The 25,404-nt window shown below is 43.4% G+C and overlaps 1 protein-coding gene across 1 annotated transcript in view; it reads left to right on the top strand.

Moving 5' to 3' along the window:
* The window catches only part of IMPG2 (interphotoreceptor matrix proteoglycan 2), a 98,599-nt gene that overhangs the window by 7,488 nt on the left and 65,707 nt on the right, over nt 1–25,404 (top strand). The window contains exons 3-4 of the mRNA XM_054712260.1: nt 16,182–16,348; nt 19,215–19,246. Of these exons, the coding sequence (XP_054568235.1) occupies nt 16,182–16,348; nt 19,215–19,246 (199 nt within the window). The remainder of the gene's footprint in view (nt 1–16,181; nt 16,349–19,214; nt 19,247–25,404) is intronic.

The following is a 25,404-nucleotide window of genomic DNA, read 5'->3' as shown; positions in this document are numbered from 1 at the left end:
ATAAATTTTACTTGGGATCCTTTTTATTTTTTGGAAATGGAATATGTCCATTTCCTCCAGGTTGTCCGGTTTGTTGGAATAGAATTGTTCATAGTATTTTTTTAACAATCCTTTGTATTTTGGTGGGGAGAAGTTTTTGTTTTGATGAATTCTAATTTCATTTTTATCTTTTCTTCTAATTAAAAATATATATTTTTCTGTTGTTTCAAGGTATTTTTTTAAAAAATTCATTATTGTTTAAAGTATTACATAGAATATTACATATGTCTCTTTTTCCCCCCATTGACCTCTCCCCAGCCACCCGTATCCTCCAGCACATGCCCTCATCCCCCCTAGTGTCTGTGTCCATTGATAATGCTTATATGCATGCACACAAGTTTAAAAAATATTTTTATTGATTTTAGAGAGGAAGAGAGAGAGAGAGAAATATCAATGATGAGTGAGAATCATTGATTGGCTGTGTCCTGCACGCCCCGTACTGGGGAATGAGCCCACAACTGAGGTATGTGCCCTTGACCAGAATTGAACCTGGGACCCTTCAGTCCGCAGGCTGACACTCTATTCACTAGGGCTAGGGCTCATTTTTTTTTTTTTTCTCTTATAGTTGTTGCTTCCGTGTCCTGGCTACAAAATCTTTACATGTCCTCAAATCATGTAGATACTCTTCTATGTTTTCTTTTAGGACCTGCATAGTATTAACTTTCCTATTTCAAATTATTTTTTTCTCTATAGTGTGAATAAATTATTGAGATTTATTTTTTTGTCCTTATAGATATATAGTTATTTGGTCTCAACAATATTTTAAATAATTTTTTTGGAATCACCTAATTTTATAACCAGATGTCATAGACATTAACTTTTTCTTTGTTTTTACCAATCTTGATGTTCACTTTTATATTATCTTCTGGTGTTTACTAAATTTTCATTGGGAAGTTTCATTAAGAAGAAGAAAAGAACTATGAATCTACCATTGATCAGGTCTGCCTCAGTCTCTGCTGGACTCTTCTGTATGTTGTAGGTTCAAAAGTTCTACAGAGAAGTAATAAGGATACAGTTTTCATTGAAAGATAAATTAAGTTTGCAATCCTAGGTTCATTTTACCTTGAAAAACCAATTGATAGACCTACAATATTCAAATATTTCATTCTCTATTAAAGCTTAAGAGTTGATTTTTGTGTTAGACTGTCTTCTTCCATCACACAACAGTCAGAAAACCAGAACCAGGATCCAATCCTATATAATAAAAGCCTAATATGCTAAGTGTCCGGTTGTCTGGTTGTCCATTCAACCAATCAAAGTGTAATATGCTAATGATATGCTAAAGCCACTCAACCACTTGCTATGACGTGCACTGACGACCAGGGGGCAGATGCTCCAACCAGTAGGGTAGCTTGCTGCTGGGGGCTGGCAGATCAGGACTGAGTGAGGTGGGCCAGACATGCCCTGAAGCCCTCCCACTATCCCTCGCCGGCTGGCCAACCTCCTGCATCCCTCCCTGGCCCCAGTCATGCACCGGTGGGGTCCCTCGGCCTGACCTGCACCCTCTCACAATCCGGGACTCCTCAGGGGATGTCAGAGAGCCAGTTTTGGCCCAATTTTGCAGGCCAGGCTGAGAGACCCCACTGGTGCACGAATTCATGCATCCAGCCTCTATTATGATAATAACACCTGATATTCAGGTAGTACTATGCAGTTTATAAATTACTTTCACAAATAAGGTAGGTAGGGCAGTAATTATTCATACCATTAAAAAAGAGACATGAATACATCGAAGCATTGAATGATTAGGTAAATTACCCAGGGTTATCAAGCTAATATACAGCCAAGCTAGGGCTAGAATTTAGATCTTCTGATTCTGTGAGTTTATGGGCTCCACCTCAATATGCTGCCTGATAAAAATTTAGTCTTCCTGCATTGAAAAAAAATTTCTTTGATCTCTGTCTATTTATATTCTTCTTTCTCCCTTACCACTTTCCTCTTCCCTCCCAGCCTAAGCTGTCTATTGCCCAGTGTTCTGCATCTGGCCACTGAAATGGTTACAGTATAGGAAGACATTCAATGCTGTACAAAATGTGCAGGTATAGCTTGTTGAGCATCTTTTCAGATTTGATTCCATGTAATAACTTAGCAGATAGATTGGATTAGTTTTTATTTTACTACTGTAGGGCATTTCTCCTGAATATCATTTTCTGTTCTTTTTAGTTCTTATATCTTTTTTTAATTAATAGATTTTATTTTTTAGGAAAGTTTTTGGGTTACAGAAAAATTAAGTATAAAGTCCAGAGAGTTGCTTATACTGCCATTGTTTCCCCAACAATGTCTCTGGATCTATTTTGTTCATCAGTTTATTTTGTTCATTAAATTCCACAAATGAGTGAGATCATGTGATACTTATCTTTCTCTGCCTGATGTATTTCACTTAGCATAATACTTTAAAGGTCCCTCCATGCTGACTCAAAGGGTAAGAGATCCTTATCTTTTACTGCTGCATATTATTCCATAGTATAAATGTACCACAGCTTTTTTATCCACTCATCTGCTGATGGGCACTTGGGCTGTTTCCAGATCTTAGCTATTTAAATTGTGCTTCTATGAACATAGCGGTGCATATATTCTTTCTGATTGGTGTTTTGGGTTTCCTAGGATATATTCCTAGAAGTTGGATCACTGGGTCAAATGGCAGTTTCATGTTTAATTTTTTGAGGAAAACCCATTCTGTTTTCCATACTGGCTGCACCAGACAGCATTCCCACCAACAGTGTACTAGGGTTCCCTTTTCTCCACATACTCACCAGCACTTGTCATTTATTGATTATAGTCATTCTGACAGGTGTGAGGTGATAACTCATTGTTGTTATAATTATTTTTCACTTTTCTGTTACTTTATTTATTTACTAGAGGCCCGGTGCACGAAATTCGTGCACTGGGGAGGGTGTCCCTCAGCCCAGCTTGCACCCTCTCTAATATGGGACCCCTCGGGGGATGTCCAACTGCAGGATGTCCACAGGAATCGGGCCTAATCCTGCAGTTGGACATCCCTCTCACAATCCGGGACCACTTGCTCCTAACCGCTCACCTACCTGCCTGATTGCCCCCTAACTGCTTCCTTGCTGGCCTGATTGCCCCCTAACTGCTCCTCTGCGGGCCTGATTGCCCCCAAATACCCTCCCCTGCTGGCCTGATCACCCCCAAGGCTTTTATTAGTATAGATATGACCCTGCACAGAAAATTTTACTAACCCTGCTTTACAATAAGGGCTTGTCGATTGAATCATTAGGACCAGACACCAAGATTTCCTTTCTTTGAATAGTGGAGGGAATACTTATCTTGTCTTTAAGTTGCCTGGAAATTAAAATGAGATAATGACTTAGAAAAGTATAAAAGCACCATATAAAGACAACTGTCTTTTTAATGAAGTGGCAAAATGAAAAACACTTTTTATTCTCCCCTTCCTTCCTTTACAGCTTTTATTTAAACTTTGAAATTTATAAAAATTTCACTCCAATTTTTATTTCTTTACATTCAACATTATTTTGTATTGGTTTCAGGTTTTATATTAGTTACAGAATAGTGGTTAGACAATCATATACTTTACAAAGTGTTCCCCGATATTTCTGTACCCACCTGGCATCATACCATCATTACAACACTATTGACTATATTCCCTATTTAAGTGACAATGGGTTTACAGGTTCCTTTCAGTCTTTCTTTTGTGTTGCTTGTCCTTCCTTTTCTTTCTCACTTCTTCCCTCATTTTCTTTATATAGTATCTCAATTGGCCATCAAAGCTCAGTGAAGGCACTGGGACACGCTTCATCCATTTTACAGACCAGGAAACTGAGGCCAATTCCAGTTGGCTGTGGAACTTGACTCAGCACACAGGAAGCCCTCAGAGCCATGCTCTTTGCGCTTCCTAAGGGGCAGCCACCCGGCAAACAGAACAAACCTTCCAGTCAGGCTTCTGAGCCTCTTTCTCAAGCACCTCTTCATTGCGGATGCTCCACATTCTTTCCTCTCCCCCCATTCTTTACTGCCCCCCCTTCTCCAAAGCAGGTGGAAGGCTTCCCACTCACTGCCTAGGCATGCTCTGCTATGGGGCAGGGTGTAGCGAGCTTGCTTTTGGGTCAAGGCAGGAGCAGGAGTCACTGCCTCTGAAGTGTGAAGGCCTCCTGAGCAAGGCCCGTTAGCACTGGGAGCTTCTCTGAATCACATCAGTCAGTCCAGTACCCTGCAGTGCAGCACCCCTCCACTGAGGAGGCACCACCCCTCAACCCCCGCCTTAGGGGTGAGGGTCCTTGCCCTCTGCCAGGAGTCCTTCCATGCCCCTTGATCCCTGGCTGGGCCCACCCACGTCTTGGGGGCACTGCAGAACCTCTGTCTCTCTGCAGATGAGGCAGATCCCTGCCCTAGGTCTCCGCAAAGCTATGAATCTGTGGCCAGAGGCCTGGTCTGGGTCTCAGCAACCACATGCCTGCAATGTTCCCAGGGACCCTGGGAGCGGCTGGGTGAGTCCCGCCTCACCTCCCTGGGGTGCTGATCTCCCCAGGGACCCCCGGGAGCGGCTGGCTGGGCCTGGCCATGCCCCCCCAGGTTGGCGATCGCCCCAGGGACCCCCGGAACTAAGAGGATTGGGCGCCACCATCTTGATCTTCTCAACGGCTGGATAGGCCACCCAGAGTCCCGCCCCCCAGCCTCTCGCCGGCCCAATCATGGGCATAGCGGAGGTGCGGTCAATTTGCATGTTTCTCTATTATAAGGTAGGATTTATTTATTTTACTAATAAATCTTTATTGTTCAGATTATTAGAGTTGTTCCTCTTTTTCCCCCCCATAGCTCCCCTCCACCCGGTTCCCACCCCACCCTCTGCCGTTACCCTCCCCCCACCACTGTCCTCATCCATAGGTGTACGATTTTTGTCCAGTCTCTTCCCACCCCCCCACTTCCCTTTCCCCCGAGAATTGTCAGTCCACTCCCTTTCTATGCCCCTGATCCTATTATATTCACCAGTTTATTCTGTTCATCAGACTTTTTATTCACTTGATTTTTAGATTCACTTGTTGATAGATATGTATTTGTTGTCACTTTGTTGTTCATAATTTTTGTCTTTACCTTTTTCTTCTTCTTCCTCTTCTTAAAGAATACCCTTCAGCATTTCATATAATACTGGTTGGGCGGTGATGAATTCCTTTAGCTTTTTCTTACCTGTGAAGCTCTTTATCTGACCTTCAATTCTAAATGATAGCTTTGCTGGGTAGAGTAATCTTGGTTGTAGGTTCTTGCTATTCATCACTTTGTATATTTCTTGCCACTCCTGTCTTGCCTGCATAGTTTCTGTTGAGAAATCAGCTGACAGTCGTATGGGTACTCCCTTGTAGGTAACTACCGTATTTTCCAGCGTATAAGACGACTGGGCATATAGAACATTTTCCTGGGTTAAAAAGTTGTCTTATATGCCGGAAAATACGGTAACTGTTTTTCTCTTGCTGCTTTTAAGATTCTCACTTTGTCTTTTGCCCTTGGCATTTTAATTATGATGTGTCTTGGTGTGGTCCTCTTTGGATTCCTTTTGTTTGGGGTTCTCTGTGCTTCCTGGACTTGTAAGTATATTTCTTTCACCAGGTAGGGAAAGTTTTCTGTCATTATTTCTTCAAATAGGTTTTCAATATCTTGCTCTCTCTCTTCTTCTGGCACTCCCATAATTCGGATGTTGGTTTGCTTAAAGTTGTCCCAGAGGCTCCTTACACTAGCTTCATGTTTTTGGATTATTTTTTCTTTTTGCTTTTCCAGTTGGGTGTTTTTGGCTTCTTCATATTTCAAATCTTTGACTTGATTCTTGGGATCCTCCAGTCTCCTGTTGGATCTCTGTATATTATTCTTTATTTCAGTCAGTGTATGCTTAATTTCTGATTGGTCCTTTTTCATATCCTCGAGGGTCTCAGTAAATTTATCAGCGGTTTCTAGAAGATTCTTGAGTAACATTATAACTGTGGTTTTAAACTCTATATCCAGTAGTTTGCTTTTCTCCATTTCTTTCATTTGTGACCTGTTTCTTTGTCTCCACATTTTGGCTGCTTCCCTGTGTTGATAGTGTGGCTTTTTGTGCTAGGTATCCTATAGGGCCCAGTGGCTCAACCTCCCTAATTACCTGAGGTGGACACTCTTGTTGCACCTCTTTGTGGGCTGTGTGCACAGTCTTATTGTAGTTAAGCCTTGATTGTTGTTGGTATTATTCGGAGGAATTAACCATCAGGCCAATTGGCTGTGAGGATCAGTTGTGTCTATGATGGGAGAACTTCTGTGCTGGAGACATCCTTATGGGGCAAGACTTGCTTCAGTGGGGCTTTCGCACTCAGTGAGTCTGCCTCCTGAGTGTATCTCTTATGGATCTGAAGAGTTGTTGTCTGGATGGTCTCTCTCTGATCACTGGGTACATTGGCTCTTGGATCTCCAAGGAGAGAGGCCACCCAGCAGGAGCTACAGAGAGACCTGCAGATTCCTCCTCTTTGTTTGGGTTTTGGAGGTGCCCAGATGAGGCCCAGCTGTGAAGCAATGCAGGCTGCTGTCGAGCCTTGGGCCTTCTTTTGGAGGCTCTGGGGCTCTTTGACCCAGCTGCAGTACGTTAGGTTTCAGATTGCAAAGGCCAGGTCATTCATATGCAGAAGCCTCTGCACACAAAGTGGGTGGGGCGGGGTCTCAGAGGATCACCAGGGTGGAGCAAACAGCAATGGCTGACCGTCAGCCCTGCCTGGAAGAGGTCCTGTGTCTCTGTGACCCGTGGCACTGTGCAGGAACAATGATCGCTGCAAACACCTCTGAGAGAAAGCCGCCCTTGAGTTCTGCCCGATGCCAGACAGTCCAGTTTCTCTCCTGTATGAGTCTGGGTCCCCAGAGTCCCACCTGAAACTGGAGTTCAGAGTAGTTGGGAGCTTGTGTCTCCCTCCCGATTGAGAAAGACAACAGCGTACTCAGTTGCCAGCCCTTCCCACGCACGCGCTTCCGTACCTCCACACTTCACTTCCGCACCTCCGCTCCTCCTCTGAGTCTCAGTGTGCTTTTCTCTTTCCTTCTAGTTGTAGAATTTTCACTCAGCCAGCCTTCCTGTGGTTCTGGATGATACCCGTTTTGTCTTTTATTTGTAGTTTTAAAGTGGTTGTTCGAGGCAGCAAGTTCAGGTGTTTACCTATGCTGCCATTTTGGTTTCTCTGTTGTTATAATTTGCATCTCATGGATGATTAGTGATTTTGAGCATTTTTTCATATGTCTCTTGGCCTTATGTATGTCCACTTTGGAGAAGTGTCCATTTTTAAATTGGATTATTTGTCTTCCTTTTGTTAAGTTGTATGAGTTCCTTATAAATTTTAGATAGTAACCCCTTATCAAATGTATCATTGTCAAATAAGTTCTCCCATGTACTGGGGACTCTTTTCATTTTGTTGATGGTTTCTTTTGCTGTGCAGAAGCTTTTTATTTTGATGTAGCCCCATTTCTTTATTTTCTCCTTAGTTTCCTTTGCCGTAGGACAGTGGTCGGCAAACTCATTAGTCAACAGAGCCAAATATCAACAGTACAATGATTGAAATTTATTTTGAGAGCCAAATTTTTTAAACTTAAACTTCTTCTAATGCCACTTCTTCGAAATAGACTCGCCCAGGCCAGTGGTATTTTGTGGAAGAGCCACACTCAAGGGGCCAAAGAGCCGCATATGGCTTGCGAGCCGCAGTTTGCTGACCACGGCCCTAGGAGATGTATCCATAAACATTTTGCTACAAGAGATGTGTGAGATTTTGCTGCCTATGGCTTCTTCTAAGATTTTTATGGTTTCTCGACTTACATTTAAGTCTTTTACCCATTTTGAATTTATTATTGTGTATAATGTAAGTTGGTGGTCTAGTTTCATTTTTTTTGGTCCAGTTTTCCCAACATCATTTATTGAAGAGACTGTCTTGACTCATTGTATGCTCTTGCCTCCTTTGTCAAATGTTAATTGAGCATAATGACTTGGGTAGATTTCTGGGTTTTCTGTTCTGTTCCATTGGTCTATATGCCTGTTCTTGTGCCTGTACCAGGCTGTTTTGATTGCAGTGGCTTTGTAGTATAACTTGATATCTGGTTTTGTGATTCCTCCAACTTTGTTCTTTCTCAAGATTGCTGTGGCTATTTGGGTCTTTTTTGGTTCCATAATACATCTGTGAAATATGCTATTGGTATTTTAATGGGGATTGCATTGAATCTATATATTGCTTTGGGTAGTATGGACATTTTAATGATGTTGATTCTACCAGTCCATGAACACGGTATATTCTTTCACTTGTTTATATCTTCCTCTATCTCTTTTTTCACTGTCCTTTAGTTTTCTGAATAAAAAGGTCTTTTACCTCCTTGGTTTAGTTTATTCCTAAGTATCTTAAAGTTATTTTTATTGCAATGGGATTATAAATGGGGTTGTTCTTTTTTTGTTTCTCTTTCTGAGAGTTCATTATTGGTATATAAAAAAGTCATTGATTTCTGGGTATTAATTTTGTATTTTGCTACATTGCTGAATTCATTTATTAAATCTAGTAGTTTTCTGGCAGAGTCTTTAGGGTTTTCTGTGGGGAAGCACGGGACTTAGTTGGAAAATCTATAAGGAAAATTCTCCAAAAGGTCGGAGGCCTCTAGGGGAACCTTGCCAAAGGCGGCAGACCCTGCCTTGACTTTTTCAAACAAGTCTGAGCCCCTGAATGTTTTGCTGGAATCTCTATGTTTATTCTTTAAACGTCCTTATTTAAAAGACACTACAAATACATGTGTTTTCTCAAGGATACTTATCCTGCTAATAGTAGCTAGTAGTTAATTTTAGTTCTAACTGTTGCTACAATAAAAGCCTAAGAAGACAGGCAAATGGGGCTCTCTGATTCCTTTAGCCGCCTAGTCCCTTTGCCCTCTCTTTCACAGAAACATACGTCAAAATAATCATTCATCTGGCAGTCACTCATGGTCTGTCAGTCAGCCCCAGCAATTTTCTATGTACAATATCATGTCATCTGCAAATAATGACAGTTTTACTTCCTCCTTTCAAATTTGGATGCCTTTTATGTTTTTTTTTTCTTGTCTGATTGCTATGGCTAGGACTTCTATCCAGTACTATCCATACTAATAATAGCCTAGGGCTGTCATGACCAGACGGACAACTGGTCACCATGAGGGGGCCCCCGCCTGGATCGGGGGCGTGGCTGGCCTTCAAACTGCTGGTGGCCTCTAGCCCAGGCCGGCCCAATGCCCTAGAGGGGATCCCCACCACGATCGGGGGTGCTGTTGGCAGCCGCTCGCCCAGGCCGGGCGGCGCTGGGGGCCAGGCGTGTACAGTGCAGTCTTTTAAAGACAAAGAAAGGGCAGCTTCTTGAAGTGCAGTCACCAAGATGCAGCTCTGCGCAGGCGCACTGGGCCCACCACCAGGCACGGGAAAGCGGAGTCTGGGCGGGAGGGTCCGAGCGCGTGTAGCCTGGCGGCCTCAGGGTGGCGGGGGAAGGGGGGGGGGCGTGCAGATGGATGGACCGCACTGGAGGGCGCTGGTGGGCTGCGTGGAGGGCCGCAGAGGTACAGAGCTGTTAGGGCAGTGGCCCGCGGGGTCAGTGAGGCTGGGGTGCCAGGTAGGCCCCAGGTCCTCGGGCGCCGCTGGGGGAGCATGGCCGATCAGAGTGGGAGAAAAAGCCTTTCTTTCCGGAAGAACGCGGATGGCTTAAACGTGCATAGAGAAACTGCGGCGGTACCGACATGGCTATGTCAGTTCCCTGAGCTGCCTGTCGGTGCCCGACCGCAGGCCTCACTGTGGGGCATAGGCCCAGACATGGCCCAGGACGTGGCCTTGGTTGCCAGACTCACCCCCGGTGTCGCTTCAGCGTCACGACTTCACGATGTCGCCCACAAGTGGCCACCGCTGCTGGTCTGTGGGCCCAGTGAGCCGGCACCGTGCGTGCTCAGGGCAGGGCTCTCTGTGTTTCCGTGGAAAGGACACCGTACGTGATGGGTGCCATTGGTTCCATAATGTTGAAATGGGGCAGCCTGAACTTGCTTACGACACGATCTTTTCTCCGTATTTTACCGCACAGTCTTCTCGGGCTCAGGGAACCGACAGCCACTGGAGCGCCAGCTTGGCCATCCCACACAGCCAGGCGCCACCAGGAAGCACAGAAATGCCAAAGCCCCAACGGGACCCATCACAAAACAGACCCCAATTCACATACTGGAGCGGAAACAAGAAAACAGTGGCTCCTGTTGGACCTCAGCTGGGACTGTGCCCGTGGGTCTGTCTGCAGGGTTCCTGCACCCTGGCCGTGGCCCAATGGCCAAGGAGGCTCTGCAAGCCTTGATTCTGGAGTTACATATCTTAGAAAGTAGGCAGGCGCACAGAGGTGGAGTCGAAAATAGCAAGGTTAGACTGTGTGTGAGTGTGTGCATTTATACACATTTATGCCCATTTCCCCAGTCTTTTTCTGAGCTGTTTGAGAGCATGCTCTACACATGACAGGATGCCCGCATACTCCCCTGTGTATTTCCCCAAAGCACACACTCCTACATAACAATTCTCCACCCGACCACGTGAGGAAATCTCCATTCAAATGGTATTAAGGTTCAGTCCACAGACCCCATTTGAATTCTGACAACTGTGTCAACAATGTTCCCCACCCCCAGGATCCCATCCACCTAGGACAGTGGTCCGCAAACTAGCGGTTTGCTGCTCTGTTGACTAATGAGTTTGCCGACCACTGCCTTAGGGAAAAACACTTAAAAATCATTTTAATAATGTACTAATGTCTTTAACCTGAAGTCAAAACTTAGGACAGGTCCTCTGTCATTCCTGTCCCGGACAGTTTTTCAGTTTTAATAAAAAATCATAGACTTTTGCGCTAAAAAAAATAATAAAATAAATAAATAAATAAAAATAAAAATAAAGACCCGCTGTCGCTCGGAGGCGCCTCCGGGCATGGCACTGGCCGCCCGGCCCCCACCCCCACCCCGCGGAGCCCCAGGCTGAGCGGCTGGGGTGGGTGTGGGCCGCGGCCCCAGACCCCCGGCCCGTGGGGGTGGAGAGGTTCACTCCGCAGCCGGTGTAGGGACGCCCGTTAACTTGGCTGGGGAGTCCGAATTGGACTGAGTGGACTGCAGCTGGCGGTGCTGGCCGGTTAGGCTCCGGGAAGACGTTTTGTAAGAAGAGTGGGCACCTGTTCTCCCAGCAGAGTTCTGGTCGCTGAGAATGATGTGAAGGGAGGCCTCCCGAGGTCTCACATGTTACATGACCGAGCAGGAGAGCCTACACCTGCATCTCTGCTCCTCATCAGTCGGTATGGGGCTCATCGCCTCCCTCTACTGGCTGGCACGCATGCCCGAAGGAGGAGAGGACCTGCTGTATGTGGCTGGTGAGGTTTGCCAGGGAAGACACAGGTCTGGCAGACCCACCCGCGTTACCACAAGCAGTGGCCGCCTACAGGGCTGTCACTTCATAGGCATGCCGGAATGTGAGGTGCTTCTGGCCCAGTGTGTGGTCTATTTTGCCAGAGCCCCATCGTCTATTGAGGTGTACAGCGCCTACAACAACGTCAGAGCCTGCCTGCGGAACCACCAGGGGCCTCTGCCCCCCGGCCCGCTGCACCTGAGGAACGCGCTGACCCGGCTCATGAAGGACCTGGGCTATGGCAAGGGCTGCAAATACAGCCCCAGGTACAGCGAGCCTGTGGACCAGGAATACCTGCCCGAAGAATTGAGAGGAGTGGATTTCTTCAAGCAGAGGCGATGCTGACTCTTTGAGGCTCTGACAGCAGAAGGATGTTTCTTTCCTTCCTTCCTTCCTTCCTTCCTTCCTTCCTTCCTTCCTTCCTTCCTTCCTTCCTTCCTTCCTTCCTTCCTTCTTTCTTCCTTCCTTCCTTCCTTCCTCCCTTTCTTCCTCTCTCTCCCTTCCCCTTCCTCCCTTCCTCCCTTTCTTCCTCCTTTCCTTCCTTCCTCCCTCCTCCCTTCCTTCCTCCCTTCCTCCCTCCCTGCCTCCCTCCCTGCCTCCTTCCTTCCCTCCCTCCCTCCCTTCTCCCTCTCTCTCCCTCTCTCTCTCCCTCTCCCTCTCCCTCTCCTTCTCCCTCTCTCTCTCCCTCTTTTCTTTCTTTCTTTCTTTCTTTCTTTCTTTCTTTCTTTCTTTCTTTCTTTCTTTCTTTCTTTCTTTCTTTCTTTCTTTCTCTCTCTCTCTCTCCCTCCCTCCCTCCCTCCCTCCCTCCCTCCCTCTCTCTCTCTCTCTCTCTCTCTCTCTCTCTCTCTCTCTCTCTCTCTTTTCTTCTTCTTCTTCTTCTTCTTTCTTTCTTTCTTTCTTTCTTTCTTTCTTTCTTTCTCTTTTCTCTCCTCCTTCTTCTCCTTCTTAATAGAAACGGCCAGAAAGAGAGTAAATGGATTGTGAATTTGGTTTCCTGGTAAAAGTTAAAACATCCCAACTTTTTGTGCCAAAATTTTGAGAGTTTCTTAAGTGGAGGCACAGCTACTTCAGCTAAGTGTGTAATGTTGAATTGTGCTCATTTGCACTCTGCAATGGTTATGCATTTGGAAGTGTCTGGCAGCTTTGTGTAAGGAATTAATGCTATAAGGAATTATTTATTTTGTCATAGTATTTAAACTATAATGTCAATTCAGAATTCAGTTCAGTAGGATTTTTTCCCCTTTAAAAATGTATATTCTGGGTAGTTTTAATTGGTAAAAAAATGCAATTGTGATTTAATACTGCATAGTGTTCTGGGGTATTTTTTTAATATGCAAAGGTCTTATAAGCCAATAAAACTATTTAAAGTAAAAAAATAAAACAAAACAAAAAACAAACAAACATACTAAAACTATGCTGGGGAGGCCAGCGGGGCTCCGGCGTGTTTGGGGGCAGCCTGTTTATGCCGGACCCGGGTGCGTGGCCGCACACACGCTTTGGGCATGTGCTGGGAGCACGGCACAGGCATCATATGGACATTTGTGTGTGAAAAGGTGTGCACACACCTTAGTGTGCATAAATACATCTGTTTCTCAGAAGCATACCTGGAAAGGTGCTTTATCTGTAATAGGCAGTTTTCAAAATGTAATCCAGAGCAAGGGATCTGTAGTGAAAACACACACACAAGAAAAGGTTTTTGATACTAAACACAAAGCTGTAATTGAAGTGTTTATGCCCAAATGTACTGTGAATCAAACATATGGTGATATTTATCGTCTGGTGGGTCTGTTTGAAAGGTTTGGTCGATCAGTTCTCATTTCACAAAAATAAAATAATGTAACTAAGTGATTACTAAATATATACTTCTAAGGCAAAGTAGTTTTCCCACTTTGTGTACTTTTTGCACATGTGTAGCACATCAAGGCTGTTTATAAACTATATCTTGGATGATGTGGCAATATGGTTGAGGAAGGGGGTGTGGCCGGTTGTTTTTAAAAATTAGGCACCTCACAGTTTTTAAGACAAATGTGTTAACCTAAAATCTTCATAAAGCAGGTCAGGGGCCTTTTAAGACCTTTGTATAGGCCTAAGACATAAAAAAGCAGCTACCTTTTTAGGATGTGGCCTAAAAGAAACCTGTTATTTTCAGTTATTACTGTCTTCAAAGTAAAATAACATTTTTACAGCCTTTTTATGTGAGGTTTTTTTTTTCATACTTTCATTACAATATTTGAAATAGGTGTTGTCATTATTTTAAAGCAATAGTTTTTTCCTCTCAATATCAGAGACCTAAATTTTCACACACACCCCAAAAATGTTTATTTGAAGTAACTTATGCATCTGGACTCCGGGTGGCCTAATCCAACATTACACACTTAGCTGAAGTAGCTGTGCCTCCACTTAAGAAACTCTCCGGGTGCTGGCAGGGTAGGGCAGTTGGGGGCGATCAGACCAGCAAGGGAGCAGTTAGGTGTCAATCAGGCCACCAGAGGAGCGGTTAGGGGGCGATCAGGCTGGCAGGCAGAAGCAGTTAGGGGAAATCAGGCAGGCAGGCAGGCGAGCAGTTAGGAGCCAGCAGTCCCGGATTGTGAGAGGGATGTCCCAGATTGGAGATTTGCAGGCCGGGCTGAGGGACACTCGCCTCCCCCATGCACGAATTTCGTGCACCGGGCCACTAGTGTTGAATAAGAGCAGTGAAAGCAGACATCCCTGTCTTGTTCATGTTCTTAGGGGAAATGGTTTTAGTTTTTCCCCATTGAGTATGATGTTGGCTGTAGGTTTGTCATATATAGCCTTTAATATGTTGAGATATGATCTCTCTATTCCCACTTTGCTGAGAGTTTTTATAAAAAAAGTGTGTTGGATTTTGTCTAATGCTTTTGTCTTGCAATTTGTTTATGTGATATATCACATTTATTGATTTGTGAAGATTGTACCAGCCTTGCTTTCCTGGACTAATTCCACTTGGTCATGGTGTGTGATCTTTTTAATATATTGCTGGATGTGATTTGCAAATATTTTGTTGAGGATTTTAGCATCTGTGTTCATCAGGGATATTGGCCTGTAATTCTCTTTCTTTGTAATGTCTTTATTTGATTTTGGAATTAGGGTAATGTTGGCCTCATAAAAAGAGCTTAGAAGTGTTTCTTCCTTTTGCATTTTTTGGAATAGTTTAAGGCAGTGGTCGGCAAACTGTGGCTTGCAAGCCACATGCGGCTCACGAGCCGTGGTTTGCTGCTCTGTTGACTAATGATTTTGTTGACCACTGACCTAGACCCTTAATTCCAATAATTACAGGCTGTTGTTGTTCCTTGTGATTAAGCCCTTAAGGATGAGTGTTATTTTTCCTTTGAATGTTTGGTAAAACTACCCTGTGAAGCCATTCAGAACATGGCTTTTATAGTTATCAGTCTATTCAGGTTTTCTGACTCTTCCTGATTTAGTTTTGGAAGATTGCATTTTTAAAAGAATATGTCCAGGTTGTCCAGTTTATTGAAATATAGTTATTCATAGTATTTATTTTTACATGATTCTTTGTATTTCTGTGGGGTCAGTTGTGACTTCACCTCTTTCATTTCTGATTTTGTTTATTTGGGTACTCTCTCTTTTTTGTTGATAAGTCTGGCTAGAGGTTCATCAATCTTGTTTATCTTTTCAAAGAACCAGGTCTTGGAGGTTTTATTGATCTTATGTATTTTTTTTTTTTTTAGTCTCTATGTCATTTATTTCAGCTCTGATCATTATTATTTCCTTCCTTCTACTTACTCTGCACTTTTCTTGTTGTTCTCTTTCTAATTCTTTAAGTTGTAGGGTTAGATAGCTTATTAAACATTTTTATTGTTTTTGAGGTAGGCCTGTAATGCTATGAACTTCCCTCTCAGGACTGATTTTTCTGTGTCCCATAGATTTTGGGTTTTTGTGTGTTCATTTTTATTTGTTTCTAGGATGTTTTTTATTTCTTCCTTAATCTATTTGGTAAGCCATTCATGTTTAATAACATGCTATGTAACTTCCATGTTGATACATTATTCTTAACTAACGTGTATAATTTACATTAGGGTTCACTCTTTGTGTTGTACATTATGTGGGTTTTGACATATGTTTAATGATACATATTCACTATTACATCATTATACAGAATACTTTTACTGCCCTAAAAACTCCTCTGTGCTTTATCTAGTCATCTCTCCTTAATCCTAAGCCCTGGCAACTGCTGATCTATTTACAATTTCCATAGTTCTGCCTTTCCCAGAATGTCACCTAGTTGGAATCATACATTCAGATTGGCTTCTTTCACTTAGCAATAAGTAGTTAAGTCTTCTCCATGTCTTTTCATGGCTTGAAAGCTAATTTCTTCTAATTGCTGAATAATATTTCATCATATGGATGTACCACAATTTGTTTATCCATTTACTTATTGTGGTATGCTCAATATCAGCTCCACTTTTGTAAAACATAAAAATGGATTTTCTTAAAGAGATGGGAAAACATACACCCTGCATATTTGGAGGTGAACCAACCCCCTTTGCAAGGGAAAAGTATGGGGAATGAACATTCTCTGCAGAGCTGAAAAGTTAAAGCAGGACATGCAGAAACAGTAGAACTCTGACTGGGAATCATTCCCATGTCCTTCCAAAAAGGACACTGTGGGCAAGTGTCTCAGGAATCTGAACAAACAGGCCCATGATCATTGTGAGAACCCCAAAGCACATCAACCTTTCTTTAAAACGCCTGTCCATCTGTTTTCCAGTGTGTCAAGAAGCTGTCTGGGAAGCCTTTAGGACTTTTTGGGATCGATTTCCTGGGCGTGAGGAATATCATTACTGGATGAATTTATGTGAGGATGGAATCACAACTATATTTGAAATGGGCACAAATTTTAGTCAGTCTATGGAACACAGAAGCTTAATTATGAAGGTAAGTACAATAAAAAGGGAAGGAATTGTAGGGGTCAGATCTATAGCTAGGGCCTAAAGAAGAAGAGAACAAGTGGCAAATCCCTGCATCCACTCTGATTTGTTGCATTAGGCTATTTTTGTGAGCTGCCAAGGGGCATGGCCTAGTCTTTGTAGCCCTAGCTCTGGCCATTATAATAAACACTGTTAATTCAGTATGAGTCTCAGCATTGTTTATAAATATTTAAAATAGTACTCGGCAAAGATTTAGGCTAAGAGCATAAATCTCTGAGAGTTATTAAATCCCTTAGCCTATATCACAAAGCCAGATGGGCTGGAGCTGAAATCCAGACCCAGTTCTCTTCCGAAATCCATGTTCTTTTCCTTAGACCATTGGGCCCTCCTTTCAGTCGTTACCAGTTTTACACATTTCAGTGGCTAATATGAAATGGCTGTTCAATCACACACACATTTATATCAGCATTGTCCATCTCATTGTGTTCCTGATAAGATCAACTGATAGAGCAGCAAATATTTAGGATGTAGATTTATCATTACCATAACAAAAGCCTCTTGTGATGTTACATTGGTGTCGATTCAATGCCAATAGAAATCCAAAATTTGGGGTGCAGTGAAGAAGGAAACTTTACTGTTGCCAAAACAGTTCAACTGTGATACAGCAGGCTGTGAAAACAGCATGGCTGTGAGACTGCTTTGGGGCCAGGTGGCCCTGCGGTCAGGCCCCTCTCTGACTAGACAGCTCTGCTCTGCTCCTCTATAGTCAGCTTCAGCAAGAGATCTTCAGTGTTTCGGCTCAGCCTGGGAAATGCACTCTTCAGTAGAAAGGGAAAATGTGCTCCAGAGCCAGAGGGGAGCTGACTTACTTAGACAGAAGACCCCACCCCTGGTCCTTGGTCCCTGATTGGTCTGTCTTCATGCAAATCCTTGCAGTTTGATTGGTCCAAAAGGCACTGTCCTGATTGGTCAGAATGGAGCCCCTCTGATTGGTTGGCAAAGAAGCTGAAGGGGGATATAGCTGCAGAGCTCTGATTGGATGGGGAAAGCCTCAGTCCTACTGGTTGAAATGGGATCTGAGGAACTCCTTTATAAGGGCTGGCTCAGGTGACAGAAACACAGTGAAGGCAGGCAGTCCAGTGCAGGCTTCTGCCTGAAGTGCAGTTTGCAGGAGAGGCCCTGTGTGGAAATGGCTGCTAGGCTCTCTGTCTACACTAGTGTATATTTTAAAATTTGAGTCCAATTAGCCACCAGGAGCCCTTTTTAGTTGCTATCTTGTTTTTCAGGGTCCACAATTGGGAAGTGTCTCTTATAAGTGGAAATTTTTGTAAGTTTAGTTTTAAAGATGTAGGAAATATACTTTCAATAATTATTTAGTAGAACATGCAGACCAAGGGGGATAATGTGCTACCTGGATGGCATCTTAAATAACAAGTACAGATTAGCTAAATGAGAAGGAGTTTGGAATGGACATTTTAGGCAGAGGGGACAACATGGACCAAGTGTTTGAAGAGAAGGACTTGGGCCAATATAACAGAAGTGACAGTAGATCAGGCTGGAAAACTGGGTAACTTACAAGTGTGTGTTTAACTTTCTAGATAATGGGAAACCATTGAAGGGTTTTAACTAGGTGAGTCACAGGGGCTGACTTGACAGTTTTCCATTTTAAAAAGGCCATTATAGTTTCTATATACTGTAGGATGGAATTGAGGAGACAAGACTAGAGCAGAGACCAGGTTGGATGCTCCTTTCAGTTCTCCAGGCCCGAGGGGATGTGGGTCCTAACTCGACCTTGAGATAAAGGGAGCACGAGAGACATGTGGGAAACAAGACTAGTCATGTCCAGTTTTGTTTGGATTGAAGTCATGGGCTGGTGAGAGAGGGATAGGGTGAGGGAGTGGTCCAAGACAGCTCCCAGTTTCTAGCTCGGATGATTGAACGAGAACTCAAGCAGGGAAGCAGCTTTGTAGATGGTGGGTGGAGGGGGAATGAGTCCACTCTCAAATGTGTTGATCTGAGCCATCTGTGAAATATGAATTAACTTGATAGGTAGGTATGAAGATATGGAGAGTGGTCAGGGTGATAAATATAGCTAGAGGCATCACCAGCTTTGAGGTGGTAATTAAAACCATGAGAGTGGCTGAGATTATTCTAGGAGAATCTGTAGAGTAAGAAGAGCAGTGAGTAATTTATAAATATCAGAGTTTTTCAGAGTAATAGTCTTCCCATTTTGCAGATGAGGAAATGGAGGTCTAACACCAGATTTGCCTCTATGGTACCTGAAACTAGGTTTTCTGACTTCTAGTTACTAGTGTTCTTTTTATCATATTGGTCTCAAAAGAAAACCACTAATTTAGAGGAAATTTGGAGACAATTTGCTTTGGAATGCGACAGAGACATAATCCTATAATTGATAGAATTTGTCTTTTTGTCTGAATTCTGGAGAAGCAGATTTATCAGTTATTTTATCTACATGTTCATATTGTTCTAGGACGAGAGTTACTATAAATATGTTAGATCACAAAATTCTTTGATTCTAAGTCCATGGAAGGTTAAGGTAAAACTCTACCAATCTGATTTATAGACAGTTTTGGAATGAGGAGCAGGTAAAGTCTGTTAATCTCTGTCCATTAAAGGAGAGCACAGGAACTTTTGGGCACATAAACAGAGACTGCACATAGGGGCGTCCTCAGTCCCAAACAAACTTGGCATCATTAGTACCTCGCTTTACCTATTCGTCTAAGCAATGAGAATAATAACATAGATTCTATAATGTTAAGGCACTAGGCTCTCTATGCCAAAAGTTTTATTTACAGCTTATTAACTGTCATTAACTTACATAAGCTTTTCTTTTTCATCTTTGTTTTTCTTAGAAACTGGCATACACAAAGGAAACTGTTAGCCGGTAAGTGTCTTTCCCCCCCCCAAGTTCACGTTTGGCAACAGAGGTGTATCATACTTACTCCAAGACTCACCCCAAATGTAATGGCCACTTTCTATTTTTTTGCCAGTTCCTGCAATGACCAGGCCTGTGGGTAAGTCCCAAATGCTTTTCCTCACTTTGAGACCACTCCCCTTCCCAGACCACCACCACAGCCACTGCGCTTGTTTGCTGCCTGACCTTACCAGGAGGCAGGCTTGTTGCTGTCTGTTGGGTGAGAAAATAGATTTCTGGAAATGAAATATGGAATGACCTACTGTGGTTGAGCCTTTCAGGCTAATGATAAAATTGCTCTGAAATGGTGCACCTTAGTGGAGGATAGTTTATTAAAGGATGGGTGGTGGTGTGGATCATTTTACTGAGGAATGATAATAATGATTTTGAAGTATCAGAATAGCACAACCTTGATGACTCCTCCAGTGTTATGAATCTTGGCTTTATTGGTCTTTAGGTTTAGAGTTAAGGTCATTTCCAACTCGTGAGCAGTAGCAGGAAAAATACACTGAGTGGCCAGATTATTATGATCTCTGAATGCATAATAATCTGGCCCCTCAGTATATATATATATATATATATATATATATATATATATATATATATATATATATATATTAGAGGCCTGGTGCATGAATTCGTGCATGAGTGAGGTTTGGCCAGCCTGGCCAGGGGGAGGGGACATGGGCGGTTGGCTGACCTGCCTGCTGGTCGAACTCCTGGCCAAGGGGACAATTTGCATATTAGCCTTTTATTATATAGGATATACACTGAGTGGCCAGATTACTATGCGTTCAGAGATCATAATAATCTGGCCACTCAGTGTATAGGTCATGGAAAATGAGAGATTTTGAACCTACAAGAGCTAAAGATTTCCACTTCTATCTATACTCAGAATATCTAGATTATGCCAGCATATGAGTGATTATTTAGAAAAGCACCGCTAGGGCATGCAATCCAGGTCAGAGTCCAGAAGTTTGCCTCAAATGAAAGGGAAGGACATTGGAAAAACCAGGTAGGTGAGTCAGTGTCCAGAGATCCAGTCTTGACAGCAGAGTCCTGGTGAAAGCATAGTTGAGGTGTACATGTGGGTGGTAGTGTGGTACACGTACGTTTCAAATCAAACATGAGTCAATAGGAGGGAAATAGGACTCTTTGTGGTCCCACGTATTCATACAGCTAATGTTATCGCTGAGTCTATGCTGGGGCCTGAGACCGAGCACCTACTTAGATGTGGGCCATGTCGTTTCCTGAGTGTGCACTCTTTGCCTCTGAGAGGCAGAGCTTCTTGTGATGGCCATTGCTGCCCACAGGCGGTGGGCTAAATAGTCTGGTGAGTCCCGTCAGTGCCAGTAATCTTCATGGTTTGTACCTGATAAAAATGATAGCATATTTTATAGCTCTTATATGGTTAAGAAGTACTTAAATAGGGAATAAACATGGCTCTTAACCTGAAGAAGTATTGAGGTTTTAAAGTATATTTTTATTGATTTCAGAGAGGAAGGGAGAAGGAGAGATAGAAACATCAATGATGAGAGCGAATCATTGATTGGCTGCCTTCTGCCTCTTGCACTCCCCTGAGATTAGAATTGAACCATGACCTCCTGGTTCAGAGGTTGACACTCAACCACTGAGCCATACTGGCTGGGCTGCTATGTGTTGTTTTAAGCTTTCCCTACTGTCATCTGCCAAGTATCTTTAAAAAAGCAAAAAAAAAAAAAAAAAAAAAAAAAAAAAGGCATTTCCCACCTTACTCAGGACTTCACATCCATCTTACCTCTTAGAAATCTCTGCCTGTCATTGTTTCTCTCTTTCTCCTGAGTCTTCAACTTTCCTAGTATTAACTCACTAGAGGCCCAGTGCACGAAATTTGTGCACAGGGGGCGGGGATCCCGTCAGCCCAGCCTTCACCCTCTCCAATCCGGGACCCCTCGGGGAACCGATTGGGCCTAAACCGGCAGTCGGACATCTCTCTCACAATCCTGGACTTCTGGCAGCTGATTGCTCACATGCCTGCCTGCCTGGTGCCCCTAACTGCCCACCCCTGCTGGCCTGATTGCCCCTCACTGCCTCTGCGTGCCGGCCTGATCACCCCTAACTGCCCCCCCTGCCGGCCTGGTCGCTCCCAACTGCCCCCCCTCCCTGCCGGCCTGGTCATCCCTCATGGCTCCCCTGCTGGCCTGGTTGCCCCATGCAGCCTGCTGTTCAGTCGTTTGGTCATCCCTCACTAACACCCCTGCTGGCCTGGTTGCCCCATGCTGCTTGCTTGTTCAGTCATTTGGTCGTCCCTCACTAATCCCCCTGCCAGCCTGGTTGTAGGCTGCCATCTTGTGAGGGTGTGATGGTCAATTTGCATATTATCTCTTTATTATATAGGATTCCCATTAGTATTTAAACATGCTCAAGTCTCTGCCACATGACCTATTTTACAAATGGCCTTCCCTCCAGCTCTTGTCTCCATTACAAACAGACATCTTTTTTTAAAAAAAAGTCTTTATTGTTGAAAGTATTACATATGTCCACTTTTTTTCCCTCTTTGACTGCCTCCAGCCTGCTCCCCTCCCCCAGGCCTTCACCGCCCTATTGTCTGTGTCCATGGGTTATGCATATATGCATGCAAGATCTTTCAACTAGACATCTTGAAGGCAGCTCCACGTGGCTCCAGTCGCTGCTTAACCCTCTGCTATGGGGTCTTACCATAGCCTCAATAACCAGTATAAAGCTCAGTTTAGGATATGTGCTCATTAAATATTTGTTAAATGAATTACTGAATTTCTACCCAATCACCCAAGTTCATTATCAGACCTCTGGTGATAGTTTCAGTGTAAGGACTGTTCTTTGGGATTTTTTTTTTGTTGGGGGGGTGAGGAGGAGTATCTCAATTACTTACATTTGTAGTTGAGAGGGCCTATCATAGATCACAAAGGCAAATATACATTTTTTAAAGCAAATGTTTTATTCTGTGTGGGATGACACATGTCACTGCTTCAGTAACCCCTGTTTTCTCCTATATTTGTTTAGCATTTAGTACTTTTTGTACTGCTTTGCACATGATATTTATTTAATTTTCATCAATACCTTTGTGAAATAGGTAGGGCAGGGAGGTGGTTCTGTTTTGGAGATGAGTCCCATAGCAGCTGAGGTATTTTTTCCAAGTCATACACAAAGTTAATTATACATCTGGGACCAGCACCCAGGATTCCTGGCTCGGTGCCTTGAGTTCTGTTGTCACATGCTGATTACAATGAACAGATTTAAGAGCAAAGCAAAATACAGAAAACTGTCAAGGGGAGTAGTCTTCTAGACAGGAGGTTATGCTTGGCTTGTTTCACTACATTTTTACACTTCTGTTCCATGTGGCTGTGATATTTTCTGACCCAATCCCACCTGGATTCCACTGACATGGTCAGGCAGCAGCAGTGAGGAATAAATGATGTGCTGGATGAGCTGAGGAAATGAGACCACAGGGGGTTGTTTGCTGTTGGTATTAAACTAAAGGTCTTAGCTGAACAACTTCAAATTTGTGGTTTGGCTTGGAAATGAAGAAGCATTTCTGTCTCCAAACTCAACATGACTCTGTTCTAGTTCTGTTGTGAGTGACACCTCAGCGGGTCCCTGCAGGAGGCCTGCCGGATGAGACCGTGTGAAAGGGTCCTTGTTGTTAAGTGCTCTTTGCTGTCTTTGGAAAACAGAGGGGGAGGGGGAGGGATTAAGTGTTGGAGTGTTAGGCAAATACTTTCAATTATGGAGAGTTGCCTACTTACTATCATTAAAACCATGTTATTTTGAATTCAGTAATTTTTCTGAAGTAAGCACACTTCTCCGACTGATTGCTCACGTAGAGAATGAGCACAAATCTGACTTTGATGTGGGGGGCAATTTGGCCAACCCCAGGGGAGGTCTGGCTTCTCTGTTGTCATCCCAGCTTCCTGTTCTAGTCACTGTGCTGTGCTTTGGTTGCTTTGCCTTCCTTTGACCTCTTTGCCTTTCTACCTGGTGGCTTATGGCTCTTCCGCTCTCACTGGGCTTCCCTTCCTTTCTCTGGGACCGTGTGCACTTTGACTTTTAGGTTGTTTAGTTTAGGTAGGCCGCTAACGTTAAGATAAGGTGAAACCATCTTGGTTGCCCTTCTAGAGACTATGGGCCACGTGAAGGCCGTGAGGAATTAAGGTGGGTAAGAGTGAGGCTTCTGGAATCAAATGGGCCTGTTTTACGTTACAGCTCTTCGCCTGGCCGGCTTTGTCACCTGAGCAAATTCTTAACCACGTCTAGCATTAGTTTCCTCACCTGTATAAATGGGGATCCTAGTATCTTCCTCTTAGGATTGTTGCGAGTTAACTAAGATAAACTACTTAGCACAGTGCTTGACATGTAATGAGGGCTTAGAAATTTAGTTGTAATCATTCTTGCTGTTATTATTATTGAAAGGGGAACTGGATACAGTTAGAAATTTAGGTGTGGCCTTGGGTTATATTGCATTATTGGGTGACCCTGGGAAAGTGGCTTTACCCATGTGGGCCTCATTTTTTCATCTATCACGTGAGGGTATGGGAAGGGTTCTGCCTTGTGGACAATTGATAGACTCTATTCAGGACTGATTATGTTAATGTCTGTTTCAAATGCATCTGAATCTCATTTTTTTTTTTTTTAGCTCTGCCTCCTGCAACCCCTTTTTAAAAAATGTTTTATTGATTTTTAGAGAGAGAAGAAGGAAAAGGGAGAGAGAGAAAAACATCAATGTTAGAGTGAAACATCAATTGGCTGCCTCCTGCACATCCCCTAATGGGGATTGAGCCCACAACCCGGCATGTACCCTGACTGGGAATCAAACCGGCAACCTTTCAATACACAGGATGGCACCCAACCAACTGAACCACACCAGCCTGTGTGCAAAAAGCCTTTTGCCCTGCCAGTGTCCCTCAGTGGTTGAGTGTCAACCCATGAACCAGGAGTACACGGTTAGATTCCTGATCTGGGCACATGCTTGGGTTGTGGGCTCAATCCCAAGTAGGGGGCATGCAAGAGGCAGCCGACTGATGATTTTCATCATTGATGTTTCTACCTCTCTCTCCCTCTCCTATCTTCTCTCTGAAGTCAATAGGGGGGGGAAAAAGGAGAAAGAAGCCACTTGGTGCTTCCTCAGCTCATCCCACATCAAAATGACTTATCCAGAGGTCGTATTCCTTTAGATCCTTCTAGATGACAGCTCACTTAGTAAACAGTGTCCTACAAATGCACTATGAATAACCAATAGTGACAGGTTTGGTGTAATAGTTTAATATATATATATATATATTTTAGATAGTATTTTTAAAAACCAGAAGAATTGTGGTTTTTTGTTTGTTTGTTTGCTTGTTTTGCTTTGTTTTAATCTGCATTTCTCAAATTTTCTACTAAAGCCTGAAGGTTTAGGGATTATAGCCCTTGTTGACTCCCAACTCCAGTTCCAGGCATGAAATGCCTTTGAATTACCATGTTTTATCTTAATATTTATTTAAACTTTATATAGCCACATTTAAAAATATTAAACTATTTTAAATTATCTATCAGTTTTTACTTCGCTCTCCAACTGCCTCTGCATCAAGTAAAATTGATTCCTGAAGATGTGTGCCATGTTTATCTGGTGGCTTTGACCCCCTACCCCCAAAAAGCTAATTTGGGGCAGCAGGGCAATCCAAAGGAGTTATTCTAAAGATGGGACTCATGGCACATTGGCAAGTCTGTGAGGGAAATGTTTTTGACTGATTGAATCGCCTTAGGAGTCTGACTTGTGTAAAGTTGAATAGAGTTTTCAATTGCTATGAATTGAAAACTGGTGTTATCACCATCCAGCTCCTTTGAAAAAGGGGTAAGGAAACAGCCCATTCCCTTAGGACATGCACACAAATTTTAAAGTTCTAAAACTTCCCCGAATTACTGTAATTTAATTTTTATATTTTTTGAGTATGGAAATTTAAACTTGCAGAAACCTACTTTCTTTCCTTCAGAGTGGGGATCTCTGCTTGCAGTTGCATGGTTGAAGGACGGCTGGGAGACCTGAAGCCTACTAGCAGTGGCCTACAGCAGCCATTTCTCCAAGCTTGACTTTCTTTATAGAAAGTGATTTTATGATTTCTACGGTCTCTCAA

This window comes from Eptesicus fuscus, chromosome 3, assembly GCF_027574615.1.
Source record: "Eptesicus fuscus isolate TK198812 chromosome 3, DD_ASM_mEF_20220401, whole genome shotgun sequence".
Taxonomy (NCBI): Eukaryota; Metazoa; Chordata; class Mammalia; order Chiroptera; family Vespertilionidae; genus Eptesicus; species Eptesicus fuscus.
This window is presented reverse-complemented; position numbering and strand designations above follow the sequence as displayed.